General features: G+C 48.5%; 1 protein-coding gene across 5 annotated transcripts in view; it reads left to right on the forward strand.

Moving 5' to 3' along the window:
* Positions 1-8,114: 8,114 nt before the first annotated feature.
* Positions 8,115-18,096, forward strand: part of BCORL1 (BCL6 corepressor like 1) — a 42,710-nt gene continuing 32,728 nt past the window's right edge. For 4 of the 5 annotated variants that reach the window (XM_045538005.1, XM_045538006.1, XM_045538008.1 and 1 more), the window contains exons 1-3: positions 8,115-8,321; positions 12,698-12,788; positions 13,045-16,383. In XM_045538005.1, coding sequence (XP_045393961.1) covers positions 8,236-8,321; positions 12,698-12,788; positions 13,045-16,383 — 3,516 coding nt within the window. In that variant the 5' untranslated portion in view covers positions 8,115-8,235. Of the gene's footprint in view, positions 8,322-12,354; positions 12,392-12,697; positions 12,789-13,044; positions 16,384-18,096 lie in introns of all 5 variants that reach the window. The other variant, XM_045538007.1, reaches the window with a different exon arrangement.

The raw sequence follows: 18,096 nt of genomic DNA on the forward strand, positions 1-18,096 counted from the left end.
GGATCGCTTGAGCCCAGGAGTTTGAGGTTGCTGTGAGCTAGGCTGACGCCACGGCACTCACTCTAGCCAGGGCAACAAAGCGACACTCTGTCTCAAAAAAAAAAAAAAAAGAAAGAAAGAAAATGTAAGTGAAAGATTAAAACTTTTGCTTTTGCCTACTTCATTGTTGGAGTAGATTGCCTTTGGTCCTTTTAAGTGCTTTCACATTATTCTCAATTTTTGGTAGGAACTAGTTTATTCCCATTTTGCAGGTGACATGGTAAATGATAATAGTGAGATGGTCTGAGATGGTGAGAAGTGGGGACTGGGAGTGCTGTCCAAGTTTTCCCACCATAGTGTAGGCTATCGGTGTTGCTTGCTTAGACAGATCTGTTTAATACTGCTGCTGTTTGATTAGATGATTCTGAATGGATTTTGGATATTCCTAAACATCAGATCGTCCCTGAAAGAAAGGGACTTACTACTAGTGAGGAGATTGACAAGGGTGTGGCATGGGTTTGGATGGTAATGCTCACAGAGGAGCTTCAGGGAGATTGCAAACCTGGGTCACTCAGTTGAGATGAATGCCAGCCTCCTGAGGTGACTACTTTGGAGATAACTACCTTCATTTGAATGAGTAAACTCTCATATGTTTAATAGACAGTTAACAGTCTTTTGTATCCAGTCTCATAAATATTTATAGACAAGGTTTTAAACAAGGAGGTACCCAACTAGTCTATGAAGGTATCCATGCTGGAACCATGTGCAGGCAACTACTTAGCCTTCTCGGTAAATACAAGAATTAATGTATCTGGGCACAAGATGCAAGGTCCCTTATAAGACTGATCTCTTGGGGTAAATACCAGTGGAACTATTTGGATAGGAAAAGAAAATCCAGGGAACTAGAAAGTGCTAGAATAAATTTAGTCAGGCATAAGGTTGGGATGAGGAGTGCACAAAGGGCCCTTCTTCCTCCTTTAAATTGCCTGGCAGATTATTTCCAGTTGATTGTGTGTGTGTGGTGATAGAGGAACCCACTCTGCATGAAGGGAGACAAAGTAAAGTGATTGAGGGCCGGGCACGGTGGCTCACGCCTGTAATCCCAGCACTCTGGGAGGCCGAGGCGGGAGGATGACTTGAGGTCAGGAGTTCGAGACCAGCCTGAGCAAGAGCGAGATCCCGTCTCTACTAAAAAATAGAAAGAAATTAACCAGACAACTAAAAATATATAGAAAAAGTTAGCTGGGCATGGTGGTGCATGCCTGTAGTCCTAGCTACTCGGGAGGCTGAGGCGGGAGGATTGCTTGATCCCAGGAGCTGGAGGTTGCTGTGAGCTAGGTTGACACCATGGCACTCTAGCCCCGGCAACAGAGTGAGACTCTGTCTCAAAAAAAAATAAAAAATAAAAAAATAAAGTAATTGAAGCATGTCTATGGGACTCTTGGATTTCAGGGAAAGCTATTTGGTTAATGGTAGGGAAAGATAAAGGGATATAGATATTGCGGGGAAAGCCTAAGGATAATATTAGAGTATCCTTACATGGAACATCATTAAAATAGAACAATTTAAAGTAGGAGAACTTCCTCATTGGGGACAGGGGTTGGGGTATGTAATGAAGTAGGGAAGACAGGAATGTTAGTCTCCTGTTGAATACAGGTCCTGTTGAATACACATGAAAGGAGGTAGAACAACCAGGAGGGTAAGATCTGTAGTAGAGTTCCATATCTAAAGCTGGGTAAAGTTATCCTTTCTGGGTATGTGTACACTTTTCTATGGAAAACGATGAGAAGTTTTATCTTCTCTCCGAAGGCACTCTAGAGACTGGGCGGAAGCCATGGCCTTTTCCCTTTAGCCTTGGGATCTCAACGTCAGTGGTCTCTTGGATCTCAGGGATGTCTTAGATACTGGTTTTCACAAAGTGGGATAATGGGGATAATGGGCCTTTCCTTTGCTTCTGTGAGGTTTGCCTTTGTCTTACGGGAACTTTACCAAGAGTTCTGGGTTTCTATTGGAGCAGTAGGTCCCAAAGTTGGTTTTCTTTACTCATTAGTCATCACAGACCCAACCCTCCTCCTTAAACTGTCTACTGGCCACGCCTATCCTCTTGAGGACAGATTCAGGGCCAGGCTTCAAGATGAATATTTTCCGGCTCTTTCATTTTTTAAAGTCATAATTGCTTCCAGGTCACCAGGCAGTATGAACCAAAAGGAGCCTGGGGAAGTACTACCAGATTTAGTTTAGCCGAGACCTTCTTAATCTTGGGTTTCTGATTTACTATCTTGATGGTAGAGTTTAACATGAATAAATGGGCAGGTTTCATGCTATGTGTAGAGGGACTAGTTGTGTTCTATAGCTGCCAGCTCTGATTGTTCTACATTAGGGGGTCTTTGGCCACAAAGGGAGCTACGTGATTCTGTGCACTTATCAACTGGATGAACACCCTGTCTGATCATTTTCGAAGTTAAAAACTTTTTAAATAGTGCCTACATTGGTAGAAAACATTTGTTGGATAGATGTGCTATTGCTTCTTTTAATGTCCTTCTCTTCCTCATATGCACGATGACAACCATCCTTTTGCTTGTAATTGTTGTGAAATCTGCTTGTTTGGGCACCTTCATTTCAAAACAAAACACAAAAAAATTCTACCCTATCCGTACAATCTCCTTTGAGATTTTAGTGCTGCCCATCCCCTATTACTAACTCCCCCAACCCTGACTTGGGCTGTAATTTGATGTTGTTCTTTCCCTTTTGAGAACATATTCTTTCTTAACTTTTCTAAAATGTCTGTCTTCTGTGCTTCCCCACAGTGTTTCAGTTTGGCCTATGATGGTGAAATATTTCAGGTTCCCCTATTTCATTTTTTCCCTTTTGGTTGTGATATGCGATGGGCTTCTCTTTCATGCCTATCACACCTGCCCTTGTCTTCTAGTGTTTTTCTTTTTTCTTTGGGATTTTTTTTTAAAGATCTCCGCTTCATTATGGTTTCTCCTCCGTTCTGCCCTCAGCTTAGCTGGTATTTTCACCATTTTAAAATTACTGCTCTCCTATCAGTCCATTTCCTTTTTGGTTTATCCTGTTCCATAGTGTGGTGATTGTGTCTGACTACCTGCTGTCTGCTGCCTGCTAGTTGGATTCATTTTCTCATATCTTAATTTTTTTTAGCAGTGGGGTCTGGCTATGTTGCCCAGGCTGGTCTCAAACTCTTGGGCTCCCACAAGCTGGGATTATAGGTATGAGCCACCACACCTGGCCATTTCCTTGGATCTTGATCAGTCCTAACTTCTGAATGTGTGTCCCTCCTAAATTGAAAATTTTAATTTTTATTTTTTTCAGCCATGCTCCTGGCTTTGGGTTGGTTGAGCATGTCTCTTCTTTGTCTTCACCATGAGTTGGATGTGTCTTTTGAATTTCCCCCCTGCAAAGTGAGGATAGCTCACAGTGGTCCCACTGCCTTGCAGGCAGTGACCAACATTTGATTCTTGGGCCATGCAGCTGTTCATTTCTTAACAATTACATGGTTGTGACATCTGGGAAAATCCTTTGAGGTATTTCATATCCTTGTGCCTGTGCTTCCTGGGTCATTTGGGATTGCCAGGTTTCATCCAAGTTCCTTTTTGGAACTTCGCCTTTGATATGATGGTTCCTATCAGAGAAAGAGAGAGAGAACGAACACGAGTATGGGTGCTTCAAGTAAAAAGCAAGCCAGTATTGGAGTGTGTACACCAGCGGAACCTACCAAATGTGGCATGTTCGTAAGGTTTTTCCTTTTTGCTCACCTCTCCTGAGTACTTTACAGCTGAGTGGTTACTAATTTGATTGGGCATGACGTATAACAAAACAAAACCCTAGACCCACTGAATCAGAATCTCCAGGGCTGAGACCTATGACTCTGTATTTCAGACAAGCTCCTCAGTGATTGTGGCTTGGGAAATGTTGGTTTACGTTGGCCATCCTGACTCCTCCCTTTCTACGTGGGCATTGATGCAGCCAGGAGCCTGTTCTCTAGTGCTGCGTCAGAAGTTCCCTTTGCTTTCTCTCTGGTTCAGGGGCACCAATCTTGATTTCTTGTATGAGCTGTCCAGTATCAGTTTTGGTCTCTAGGTAGCCATAAAATATGTATTGTATAGTAATTATTTTGGCTTTAACTTGGTTTTCTTTTTTTGGTTTATTTTTTGTTTGGTTTGAAAACTCTTTATCTAGGTGATGTTTTATACATTCTTTTTCCAAATGTCGGGATTCCCCCTCTGATGGCTGCCCCAGACCCTATAAACTACTAATCCCCTCTAAACAAAATAAAAATAAATGTGAGAGTAAAAAATCCATGGTCACTGACTTATATCTGCTGCCTACAGGTATTTGGGTAGCAACTAAAACTTGTACTTTGTGTTGAAATGCATCTTATGGCAAGAATGGCCCCTTCCATTGCCTAAGTCCTCTAATGCTTCCTAGAGAGAAAAGATGAAAAAAGTACCTCGTGTATCAGCCAATAGGGTGAGCTGCTGTTTCTTAAACTGAGGATATTCTAGGATATTCTAAGAAACAGTCAAAACTTGATTAACCAGGATGTTCGGGGAATGGGGTCCTTGTTAAAAATCTTTCTAAAATTATGCTAACCCACATAACTGTCTTAGTAATGTTAAAAGATAATTTTTAGAAAAAGGTAAAAAAAATCATGACTCTCATACAGATACAAAAATGAACACGTGTTAAAGATTTTATTTTACTCGTTAATCAACTGGGGAATAGATATTATAGCCAGTTCAAAGAAAAAGTCAAAAAGCACAAATTTATATGGAGTAAAGGATTCGAATTGCAAATGGAGGCAAAACTGGTTTTTCCACAGTAGGGACGGAAGTCAATCCAAACTCTATGGCTAAAACAGACTTTGCAAAATTTATAGAGGTGCAAAATAGCTCAAAGACAATGAACCGGGCTAAAATCAGACCGCCCAGAAGGGTGTGCTATAGACAATGCATAGATTTTCATTGGAATACAAAATTCTTTTCTATAGTAAGCAAGCATGGTGAATGCTTTTTTTTTTTTTTTTTGGTTGATTTTTCTCAGGGTCATCACCTCAGTTCTCATCCAGAATTCAGTTCCATATAACTTACATTTACTAAGTACTTACTATATATAAGGTGTTGCAAAGGAACCCAAAACAAAAAAAGAATGCTGTTTCTCACCTTGAATAGCTGATTGTCTGGTGGGGGAGACAGACATGCCACGCCCTCAAGTACCACACTGCAGAGGAGAATAAGAATCAGTGCTGTGGTAGAGGTGGGAATTAGATGTTTGAGGAGAACCAGAGAGGGAGGGGTTAACTGATCAGGGGCTGGGGATGACATGATGACATTTAAGCTAGGTCTTGGGGGATAACAGAGAGAGAAAAGGGGGAACAGGGAGAGGCTGTTGTAGGTGAGGGAGCAGCAGAGTCCTAAAGCCGGATGGTCTGCTTAGGAAGGGTCAGGAGCAGGGGGTGGCGAGGGTGGCAGGGAACTGGCAGGATGTGACGGAAGAGGAGGCCGAAGAGGGGGTTTGAGGCCAGGTCATGAGGACCCTGAAGGCTATGCTAAGAAATAAATGGGCTTGATGCTGAAGGCCCAGGAAAGCTATTGAAAGCTTTTGAGGAGGGGAGGGGGTGACATGATCGAACAGGCGCTTTAGAAGATGAATTGATTGTAGAATCAAGAGATTGGAGGCAGAGGGAGCAGTTAAGAGGCACTTGTAATATTCTGGGTGAGAGCTGATGAGGGTCTGCACCAGGGTAGTGGCAAGAGAGGTGGAAGGCGAGGATGAAGATGGTATTATTGAGGCTTGACTCCTGATTGGATATGGGCGGCTGGGGGAGAGAATGAGTTGAAGACGACAAGGTGGAAATTTCCAGGCTAGGGGACAGTAGTGCTATTAACTAAGATGGGAAACATGCTGCGTGCTGGTGCTGGGCATGGGGGTTGGGGAGCGGGTTTATGGGAACAGATAATGAGTACGGTTTGAGACACGTTGAGTTTGAGGGGCTCTGTGGACATCCAATTAACGGTGAGTTGCTGGCAGCTGGAAATTCTGGTCTGGGCCTAAGGAGAGAGGTCAGAGCTAGAGATACAGATTTGGGCGTCATCGGAGCACCAAGGGGTGAGTTGAAACATGTGCTGAGAGAGGAGGGGCAGGGCTGACAACTCACACAAAGGGAGGGAGATGGGGTGGGAGAGCCAGAAAAAGACGGAGGAGGAAAAGAGAAGCAGAGGGAGACAGACAGACAGACTAAAGGCCAAAGAGTAGAGGGGAGGATGAGGCACAGAGGAGGAAGAAAGGGAAGGAGGGGGAGAGGGAGGAGAGTCTGAGGGGAAGACTGAGGGAAATTGGGAAGGTGAGATAAAGTGAGGAGAACACAAGGGAGAGAGGTGGGAAGGGAGAGGAATTCAGAGGAGAGGGGATGGTGACAGAGGGAGAGAGAGAAGGGGGAGAGTGGGGGAGGGAGGGAAAGAGAGAAGGAGCCTTGGGAAACAGAAAGGGGAAGGAACAGGAGGTGGCAGAGGAGAGGAGAGCCAGAGAGGCAGATGCAGGGCAGACCTCCGTGAATACCCAGGTCCCTGAGACTGGCATTGGGAGAAACGGGCCCCAGAGTAGCCAGCAGGCACTGGGGTCAGGAGAGCCAGGACAAGGGAAAGTGTAAAGAAAAGGGGTGAGGGCAGCAGTGTCCTGCTCTGCAGAGATGGGGAAGCAGGATGAGGCCCAGGAAGGGCATGGGTGGACACATCTCTGCTTGCCTCTTAATACCTCCCTCTTTCCTTCTATGCTGGTCTCCTGGCTGTTCTTCATCTTAGCGGGCAGCCTCCTGCTCAGGACCCTGGCACGCACCCTTCCCTCTGCCTTGAATGCTCTTCCCCCAGATATCCACATGGCTCACTCCTTCGCCTCCCTCAGGTTGTTTAAATGTCTCCTTCTCAGCAAGGCCTATCCTGATAACCCTATTACAAATTATAGCCAACCCATCCCACACCCCCCTGACTGTCCCCATGCCCCTTAGCCTGTGTTGTATCACTTTCTAACATGCTGTGACACAGAATTAGTTAACGTGTTTATCGTCCATCTCGTCCCACTAGGATATAAGCTCCATGCAGGCGGAGATTTTGGTCTGTTTTGTTAATCATTAAATCCCTGGTACCTACGACAGTGCTGGCATGTGGTAGAGGCTCAGTAAATTGTGATATTGTGCTGAATGGGGACAGTTTCTGAAAACTGAACAAAAAGACAAATGAAACAAATCCCTGATGTGACTATATTTTAATGTGATTTACTTCTTTGGAAAATGGAGGACAGCATAAAATTCTGATCACCGTAAGGCTCTGTTCAGTTGAGCTTTGATGAATAAGGATTTTAGCTAATAAGCTAACTCAAGAGTTCAAGGGTCTCGAGACAGGCTCTTTTTCTTGATGCCTCATTTTCTCTGGAAGGTGAATTGACCATGCCCTGGTTGTCAACAGTGAGAGCTGGACATTGGGTGGTGAAGGGGGTGGTAGGTCATGGGCATGACAGACTAATAGGAAGGGACAAGGACAGAAACATGTGGTTCTTGATGGAACATTGTTTTTTGTTTGTTTGTTGGTGATCAGAGTACAAGGATTATCGCACCTGATTTGGAGGGAATCTTTAAACTAGGTTAGATATATATGCATTATGTCCAACTTGAAGTCAAAATAGAGTATATTTGAAGGGCTTATAAAAAAGCGTGTGCTTCCTCTGGAGAGCTTAAATTGCCTACGTCACTCAAATACTTCGGTACCCATGGATTACAGAGTAGACGAGAAAAAGATCCCCACAGTAGTCTTTCAATGCACTGTTCATATGTGGGTACAACCCTCTAATTGTAGTTGGTTAGGTTAAATGTGTAGAAAAATATACTGTCATCTCATTTGTCTGAAATAGATTGAATTTCCTCGAACGCTCAAGCATATCTGTCTTTTACGATAATTTAAAAATCACTCTAGGTGATTAACAGTGTCCTCATCTCCATCCTGAAACCTATGGATTCCTAGAAGGCTGGCGCTCCCTCTTCCCCATTTGGACCTTAATTTTCCATAGCAGGCTGGCTTGTGAGAGAGACTGCTTTAACATTTCGATGCTATAATTACCTTTATTAAAACGTTTCTGTGTAAAAAGTGGTTAAAGCAGCTGTCCCTGTTACAAGTTTTGATTGTGCTGGCTTTTTCCCCAGGGGGAGTGGCCACAGAGGGTCCTATCTGGTGGTGAGTGGCTGTCATGATCTCTACAGCACCGCTCTACAGCGGCGTGCACAACTGGACCAGTTCTGACCGGATTCGCATGTGTGGCATCAACGAAGAGAGGTGAGGAGGCTGGGAAGGTGGCTGTTGCTGGCCCTCCATTGAGTGATACCTGGTCACCAGAGGGGTGGCCGCATGCAATAGGGCCTGGGGAGGGAACCTGGGGAGGAGACCCTTGGTTGTTTTTAATGTTCCTGAGATGGGATGGGGATGAGTGAGTGGCCTGCTCTGCCATGCTGTCCCTGTTCAGATGAAGGTGAGGAGGTCAAAAGATGACCTTTTTCCAGCTAGTACTTGTCTACTTATTAAGAACTGTGAGATTGTGGAGTAAGGAGAAGCGCAGGTGATTGCAGTTTTTATTTCCTGCTTTAAAGTTTGGTGCTTGAGGATACGTGTAAGATATTTTCGGTCTTTGATCTAGGCCTGGAAGAAAGGCAGTTTCATCATTCAGCTTTATGAACTGGTAGTGGGCATTCTGGTGGTCATCGCTTTCTTGCCTCATGAGGTTAATGCTGATTTGAAGTGAGATCCTTCTGAAGCATCAAGGGAAGATGAGCCTGTCTAACAGAGTTTTAATACAATATCGAGAGTTGGCGATGCTTGCTTGATGTGTGTGTTTTTAGTTTTCTCTTCACCAAAATATTTGGTTGACCATGAGCTGCCATTTCCTGATCATGCCCCATACCAAGGGCACTCAAAATGGCCTTCAAAATTCGTATTTGACTTTCATAACCCTTGGCCAAAGAGCTCTGTATGATGGCTGCAGTGCCTCTTCCATCTTTGGAGAAGGCATGGCATGCTTGCTGGCGTTTTGCTGTTGTTTGAATCCATTGACTGTTTAAATTCAAATACAGCAGTTAAATTACTAAGAACATAGAATGACATGGCTTTTCCTGGGATTCAAGAGCTGATGATGTATCTTGAGTAAATCTTAGAAGTGCGTGTGTGCTTGTAGAGGGATATTGGTGGTTTTGAAGGGAAAAGGAATGGATGTCTTTGTGTTTATCTACTTTCTTTTTCTGTTCCTAACTGGAGAAGTGTGTACTTGTTCAAGGTTAAGGTTAGGAGAATAGACCTTTTTATTTTCTTAAGCCATTAGTGCCTGATGGTTTAATGTTGTCTGCACTGAGGAACAAGTTAGAGATGGACTTAAAAGGAATTGAAATTCAGAATGCAAAAGTCAAGACCAAGGAAAATAAGACAAAATTCCTCTCAGATGCTGAGGAAGAAAAGTATTTTCCTTTGCATATGAGGTATGTCCTTAGATAATTACTAAGAGATGATCTAGGGAAAGGCAGAGTGGTGGTATTGATTTGTGTAAGTATTCATTGGCAAGTTATGTTGATCTAATTATAAATAGTTGAGACTTTGATGCAGAGATCTGGACTAGAGCCTTCAGAAAACCAGTGGACCAGTTCGTTCCCTTGCCAAGAACGCAGCAGGAAGTGAGCTTGAAACCTGATTTTGCCTCCTCTGGACCTTTCTTGGATGCTAACTGACCAAATGTGCCTAGTGATTAAGATGACCTTTTAAGTGTTATCACTTCTGTTCTCATCTGCCCTTTGTTGTCACTTTCTTGCCGCAGTCTAGGCCATGCCACAGCTGATTTCCAAAACGTGATCTTACTTTATTTAAAAACCATCTTCCTCAGCCCTTTATAATGTGTAGAACGTAGAAATTTGGGGGTATAATGCTGTACTTGGGGGTTAACTCTTAAAGAGGTGTTAAGAGAGCAAACCAATACTCATAGTACATTGGTGGTTAGTGCTCTAGAGTGGCATGTATAGGTCCTGTGGGAGTCTAGATGCAAGAATGACCAATTTCCTGAGGAAATAAGGGAAGGCTTCTTAGAGGCAGTGCCATTCGAGCTAGAGGGATAAGTAGGAGTTTGAGGTGAGAGCTGGTGTTTCCCTGGGACAATAAGAGAGCACAGCATGTTTGGGGAAGGCCTTGGGTGGAATGAAGGCAGTCTTGGGATGTGGTGAGACTCGAGCCAGGAAAAGTCTGCAGGGGTTGGAAGGTAAGGAGCCTGGTGTGTGCTGGTGGTATATTTTTCTTATGAGTAGTCTGAGCTCAATGGGAACTGAAAAAGGTCTGGTTTGACAGTGGTGCTAGCCCTTAATAATTAGGAAAAAGCCCCTGAGAGGTCATGGCTGTTTCTGGTTTAAGTTCAACAAAGCTTTGAGCATAACAGCCCTGTGACCTCGCTGGTGGGAAGAAACAGCGGGATTGATTTTCCATCCTGATTGAAGCCTGCTTTGACCCCTGTTCCCTCCTGCCCCTGCATCCCTACCCCGTACCCTCATAACCCTGCCTAGTTGACCCAGCTCGCTCCAGGACCCCTCCCCTGCAAGTTATCCCTGTCCCAGGCTTTTCTCTCAATGGAGCAATTTAATGTTTGCTTAGCTCTGCACACCCCTCTCCTCAGAGGATTTGAAACATGGCCGTAGGACATTTTCCCAGCGCCTCGAGGGCTGGCACTCAGGCGTGGAGATGCCTGGAGTAGCCAGGACTGCCGTTGCTTTGCCTGGCTCTGCATTCTCTGGTGGCTTCATTTGAGGACAGGGTTCCTGCTTTCAAGTATAATTTCAGGTGGGGTGGGAGCCCAGCACGGGGGTAGGGGAGGAGCGAGTATGCAGCTCACTCCCTTTTGTGTGGTCAGGAGAGGAGAGAATGTAAATAAATAGTGCCTTCCCACGTGGGGTTGGTGAAGTGGGGACTGCTGCCACTACCGTCCTCCCCCCAAGACCATCCCCGGCAAGTCTAGTCGGAACACACTTCCCCAGCCCAAGGCTAGGTATAGGTCCTGCTTTTCTGGTCTCTCAGGAGTTGATGTGAAAAGTGTTTTCCCTTTCCCTTGGGCCCTCCCTTCCTCCAGACCCCCTGACTACATCTAAAGCCCTTGCCTCTCCTTACAATCATTTCTGTTTGTCACCAACAGTCATTTCCAGCAGTGGAACCCTCCTACTTCTGCCAGCCTGGCTGCCTTTTAAAGGGAACAAGCCTTTCCCCCTTGGTTAGCCCCTTCTGGAGCTCCGAAAAGCTGGGGAGAGGCCTGTGGTGCCTCCCCTTACCTTTTTGGCTTCTCTTGCTCCAGGTACAATTTTGGAGTCCCCTTTTCAGCGGGAAGGAGGGAGTTAGCAGGGCTTTGCCCCATGTCGGTGGTGTTGGCTCGGGCACCCTGACTGGCCTTTGGCTAGGGTGGCTGGTGAGGTGGGAGCCGGCATCTCCTGTGGCTGTCTTCAGGAGCTGGGGTGAGGCTCTGAAGAAGCAGTGGGACCCCAGGGGAGTGACCCCAAGCACAGCCTGTTTCCCCAGGGGCACGCAGAGCAGTCCTATACTTTGCCTGTGCAGCAAACACAGTGTTTATGTTGGAGCTTTATTCCTTAACCCAAACCTCCTCCTCAGCCGCTCCCACCTCAGGCTCCTGCCCAGGGGGTCTCCTCCCTAAGGCAGAGGGCAGTAGTTCTCGCCTTACTTAAAACACCAAACTTCACCCTCCCAGTCTGACTCTTTTTTTTTTTTTTGGCTAGATAGACCATTTTCTAAGATTCTTACCTGCAATTTGGAAAGGACTTTTGAGCAGGTGGCGATGCAGTTGAGTTTTCCTCCTTTGGAACCCAGCTCACTGGCCTTGAGCCCTTTTCTCTGGGCTACACCAACCTGAATTTGGAGTCTGTGGCCTTGAGGAGCTCCCTTTGGGATGGGAGAGAGTGTGCTGGTGCTAGGAGGCCAAGGAGGGTGTGGAGCGCTTGCAGGGAATGGGATGCAGGCAAGGATAGAAGGAAGGTAGAAGGGAGGATGCTGGTTGGAACTCTAGAAAAGGGGGAGATGTCCCCTAGAAGGAAAGAAGTAGTCAGTACCCAGTGACCTGGTGGCCTCAAAGCAGTATCATTACCTGTGCTAATAAACGTGATTCAGATTTAGACTAGACCTGAAAACACAATGAGGGTGGTTATTTGTTTTAGAAAAGGATTGTCCATATGGCACTTTCAGCCAGCTTCCCTTATAGACTTAAAATAAGATTGTATTGAAAAGAAAAACGGTTTGCATGCCTTTTGAGGCCTTTAGTGGTTCCTGTCTCTCTCCCTTTCAGCCAATGCCCTGTACATCCTGGATGGTGACCCCGACGGGTAAGCTCTGGGGAAAAGGTGAAGGTGCTGGGGTGTTTGCCACACTCCTGGCAAGAACCTGGGATAAACAGCCCAAAGGGAGGGGGGAGGAGACTAGTCAGATTGGGCTCCTTGGCCCGAACTTGCAAAGCTGAGTGTAGAGGCTCCACTTTGCAACCTAGACCCCATGATCCCCCCAAACCACCAAGGGAAGCGAGACAGGAAGGTTTTATGGGAACCCAGGCAGGTATGGGCATTCTGGGGAAGGTGGTGATGGCTCAAAGAGTGGGCCTCATGTCCCTTCTCTGGTTGTGTCTTCCATGCTAGAAGAGCACCTCTTTCTGATGAGGAGTGCACAACAGGTGACTGCCAGCACTTTGGATCTCAGGAGTTTTGTGTCAGCAGCAGTTTTTCCAAGGTAAGGGGCCATGTGGAGCTACGTACTGCCTGCCAAAGGGTGGAGCTGAGCTGCCCGGGAGATGTGCCCAGCCTGTCATCCCAAGAAGGGGGCAGGAAGGGACAGGGTACCTCCCAGGACTTGGCAAAGGGGGGACTGCCCTTTGCTTCTGCCGAGATGTGGTTGGTCGAGCTGCAGTTGCCTCTTGGGGGCCTCAGGACATTTGCACCATCCACAGGGAACTAGCTAAGACATGTGTGCTGTTCTGTCATTGCAGGTGGAGCTCACGGCAGTTGGAAGTGGCAGCAATGCCCGGGGGGCAGATTCAGATGGCAGTGCAACAGAAAAACTTGGGCACAAGTCAGAAGACAAGCCTGACGACCCCCAGCCGAAAATGGACTATGCTGGAAATGTGGCAGAGGCTGAGGGCCTCTTGGTGCCACTGAGCAGCCCAGGAGACGGGCTCAAGCTTCCTGCTCCTGACAGCAGCGAGGCCAGCAACAGCAGGGCTGACTGCTCCTGGACTCCCCTCAACACCCAAATGAGCAAACAGGTTGACTGCTCACCGGCAGGGGTAAAGGCTTTGGACTCTAGGCATGGCGTTGGAGAGAAGAATACTTTCATTTTGGCAACTCTGGGAACTGGAGTCCCCGTGGAGGGGACCCTGCCTCTGGTTACCACTAACTTCAGTCAGCTGCCAGCTCCCATCTGTCCCCCTGCACCGGGTTCGGCCTCTGTCCCCCAATCTGTTCCGGATCCATTCCAGGTTCCCCTCTCTGTCCCTGCCTCCGTGCCCCATTCTGGGCTCGTTCCAGTCCAGGTTGCCACTTCGGTTCCAGATCCTTCCCCTCCCTTAGCACCAGTCCCTGCTCTGGCGCCAGCGCCACCATCAGTGCCCACACTCATCTCTGACTCGAGCCCCCTTTCGGTTTCGGCCTCGGTCTTGGTGCCCGTGCCAGCTTCTGCTCCCCCCTCGGGCCCGGTTCCCCTGTCGGCTCCAGCTCCTGCACCCCTCTCAGTCCCAGTTTCAGCTCCTCCCTTGGCTCTGATCCAGGCTCCCGTGCCCCCTTCAGCTCCAACCTTGGTCCTCACTCCTGTCCCCACTCCGGTTCTGGCTCCCCTGCCGGCATCTACACCTCCAGCGGCTCCCGCACCCCCATCCGTGCCGATGCCCACCCCGACCCCATCTTCTGGTCCACCTTCTACCCCTACCCTCATCCCTGCCTTCGCTCCCACACCGGTGCCTGCACCCACCCCGGCCCCAATCTTTACTCCAGCCCCCACGCCCATGCCTGCTGCCACACCAACTGCCATTCCCACCTCTGCACCCATCCCGGCCTCTTTCAGTTTGAGTCGAGTGTGTTTTCCTGCAGCTCAGGCACCAGCTATGCAAAAAGTCCCTCTGTCCTTTCAGCCAGGGACAGTGCTAACCCCGAGCCAGCCGCTGGTATATATCCCACCTCCGAGCTGTGGGCAGCCGCTCAGTGTGGCCACACTGCCAACCACCCTGGGGGTCTCCTCCACTCTCACACTCCCTGTCCTGCCATCCTACCTGCAGGACAGGTGTCTCCCGGGTGTGCTGGCCTCCCCAGAGCTCCGGTCTTACCCATATGCATTTTCTGTGGCCCGGCCTCTGACTTCAGATTCGAAGCTGGTCTCCCTGGAGGTGAACAGGCTCCCCTCCACTTCCCCGTCCGGCAGCACCACCACCCAGCCTGCACCCGATGGGGTCTCCGGGCCTTTGGCAGATACCTCTCTCGCCACTGCGTCTGCCAAGGTGCTTCCAACTCCACAGCCTTTGCTGCCAGCCCCCAGCGGGAGCTCAGCCCCACTGCACCCCGCCAAGATGCCAGGTGGCACTGAGCAGCAAACAGAAGGGACTTCTGTTACCTTCTCTCCCCTCAAGTCACCTCCACAGCTGGAGCGAGAGATGGCCTCTCCACCTGAGTGCAGTGAGATGCCCCTTGATCTCTCCTCTAAGTCCAACCGCCAGAAGCTTCCATTGCCGAACCAGCGCAAGACGCCCCCCATGCCCGTGTTGACGCCTGTGCACACCAGCAGCAAGGCCCTCCTCTCCACGGTCCTGTCTAGGTCTCAGCGTACAACCCAGGCTGCCGGCAGCAGTGTCACCTCCTGCCTGGGCTCCACCTCCTCACCTTTTGTCATCTTTCCCGAGATTGTGAGGAACGGAGACCCAAGCACCTGGGTGAAAAACTCAACTGCGCTGATCAGCACCATTCCTGGCACTTATGTGGGAGTGGCCAACCCAGTGCCTGCATCCCTGCTGCTGAACAAAGACACCAACCTGGGTCCCAACCGTGACCCCCGCCATCTCCCCAAGCAAGAGCCCATCTCCATCATTGATCAAGGAGAGCCTAAGAGCACTGGTGCCACATGTGGCAAGAAGGGCAACCAGGCTGGTGCTGAGGGACAGCCAAGCACAGTCAAACGATATACCCCAGCCCGCATCGCCCCTGGGCTGCCGGGGTGTCAAACTAAGGAGCTTTCTTTGTGGAAACCCACTGGGCCGGCAAATATTTATCCACGGTGTTCAGTCAATGGGAAACCCACCAGCACCCAGGTCCTGCCTGTTGGCTGGTCACCATACCACCCTACATCTCTGCTTTCCATTGGCATTTCCAGTGCCGGGCAGCTGACCCCCAGCCAGGGGGTGCCCATTAGGCCCACCAGCGTCATTTCTGAGTTTTCTGGTGTGCCATCTCTTGGCTCCAGTGAAGCCGTGCACGGACTTCCTGAGGGGCAGCCACGGCCTGGGGGCCCCTTTCCTCCAGAGCAGGACACTGTCACAAAGAACAAAACTTGCCGGATTGCTGCCAAGCCTTATGAAGAACAAGTCAACCCTGTCCTCCTGACCCTCAGCCCTCAGACAGGGACCCTGGCACTGTCTGTTCAGCCTAGCAGTGGGGACATTCGAGTAAATCAGGGCCCTGAGGAATCAGAGAGCCAGCTCTGCTCTGATAGCACTCCTAAGATGGAAAGCCCCCAGGGAGCTTGTGGCGTGAAGCTGGCAGGAGACACAAAGCCTAAGAACCAAGTGCTAGCTACCTATATGTCCCATGAGCTGGTCCTGGCCACCCCCGAGAACCTGCGCAAGATGCCTGAGCTGCCTTTGCTACCTCATGACAGCCACCCCAAGGAACTCATCTTGGATGTGGTTCCGAGCAGCAAGAGGGGCTCCAGCACAGAGCTTTCACAGCTTGGAAGCCAGGTGGATCTGGGGCGGGTGAAAATGGAGAAAGTGGATGGTGACGTGGTCTTCAATTTAGCCACCTGCTTCCGGGCCGATGGCCTCCCAGCAGCTCCCCAGAGGGGCCAAACTGAAGTTCGGGGTAAGGCCGGGCAGGCTCGAGTTAAACAGGAAAGTGTAGGGGTCTTTGCTTGCAAGAACAAGTGGCAGCCAGATGATGTGACCGAATCTCTGCTACCCAAGAAGATGAAGTGTGGCAAAGAGAAGGAAGACGAAGAGCAGCAGAAGCAGCAGAAGCAGCAGCAGCAGCAGCAGCAGCAGCAGCAGCAGCAGCAGCAGCAGCAGCAGGAGCAGCAGGAGCAGCAACCACAAACCAAGCCCGTAGTCCGGAGTTCCCACAGACCAAAGGTGAGTGCCAGGCTAAGGTCGAGGGTGGCGCCCAGACGCTGCTGGTCTGCCTCACGCTGCAGATGGTAACCTCCTGTGACCCTCCTTCGTGGCACAGTGTTCTTGAGTAGCTGTGTGAACTGAACTGATTGCAAGGCTTTTCTAAAGTGAATAATGACCTGCTGTCCCCTTTCTAAGTCATATTTTCTCTATACAGTGTTTTAGTATCGGATGTGGGAAATGATTCCGTCCCTGGGGCTAAGGAAGCCATTGTCCCAGATGAGGTTGGAAAGCAGAAGAAGGTATTGGTGAGGGAAATCAATTAATAACAGGCTCTTTCTTCCCTGAATAACCATTCTTCCTTTTCCTTTGCTGAGATGAGCACTGGCCTTGAGAACTTGGGGACTCGGGAGGGAAGGGGCCTTTGACAGGGTCATTCCTTGCACCACTGCAGGGGGCTGTGGGAGGAGACTGCTTAGGATTTGCTTGGAGTTTGGTGAGGTCACAGCCAATTTGGCTTCGGGGCTAACCCACCAGTTTCCTACTCCCTCAAATGCTTTGGGCTTTGGCCCATTGGGAACGTGGCGTGCAAGGCAGGTGGGCATCTGGATCTTGGTTCTTAATAGGCTCCAGATGGCGGCAGAGTTCTAGGCAAAAAGATTGGCCAGGAACATCGGACTCGAATCCATTGGTCCTCCAGAAGGGGTCTGGAGGCCACTGGTGATCCCAGGAGAGTCTTAAGACAGTTGAGGATAGGGCTTGCTCAAATGTGGAATAATTTGAAGTTTGGTTAACAAGCCTTCAAATCAGATGTTGATATATACTAAGGAACAGATTTCTAGCCAGAGTACAGTGTTTGTGGCATAAGTTCTTAGTCTTTTTTGGATCATAGACCGCTTTGGAAAGCTGATGAGAGCTATGGACCCTGTCCTCAGAATTTTGCCGATAATTTCAGGGGGTTCATGGACCCACCCCCTTCCCTAAAGCCCACCCAGGGACTCCAGGTTAAGAACCCCTGGGAAAGAGTTGGGGTGGGTTTTATCCAGTGACCTCACAACCATGCGTGTATGTCAGAGACACACAAAATAGGAACATGGATCATGACATAGTACAGAAAGTAACATTTGGTCTGGTAACTGCAATCTGCCCTTGGTGGTAATAAGAACGGTAATAATTCACGTCATGAGAGTTGCTATCATTTGATGAACCCCTACTATATGTCAAGTGCTTTCTATATATGTTGTCTGATTTAGTCCTTACAGTAACTATCTGAGGTGAATGCTACACCCAATTTCCAGGTGAGAAAATGAAGGAAACCGAGGCTCAGGATAAGTTACCCAAAGTTACAGACTTACCAAATGGCAGAGCTGTAACTCAAACTCCGTCCCTTTGGCTTCAGCTTTGCCACACTTTCTCTCACTCTCCTTCTATAGGACTGTTTCACTGAGTGTTTAGCAAGTGTTTGCTGAATGGTTACTATATGCCAGTCCCTCTCAGGCAGTGGGGATCTATCTTTAGGAGGGTGGTATGGAGCCAGGCATAGAGCCCAAGTTTGAATTGTGGCCCCACCTCTTCCTAGCTGTGTGATATTGGTCAAGCTACTTAACTTCTCTGGCCCTCAGCTTCCTCATCTGTAGGTGAGACAATAATAGTACCCACTCATAGAGCTGTTGTGAAGATTAAATTAGATGATGATGTGAAATGTCCAGAATAGGCAAATCCATAGAGACAGAA

This window comes from Lemur catta, chromosome X (assembly GCF_020740605.2).
Source record: "Lemur catta isolate mLemCat1 chromosome X, mLemCat1.pri, whole genome shotgun sequence".
NCBI classification, from domain to species: Eukaryota; Metazoa; Chordata; class Mammalia; order Primates; family Lemuridae; genus Lemur; species Lemur catta.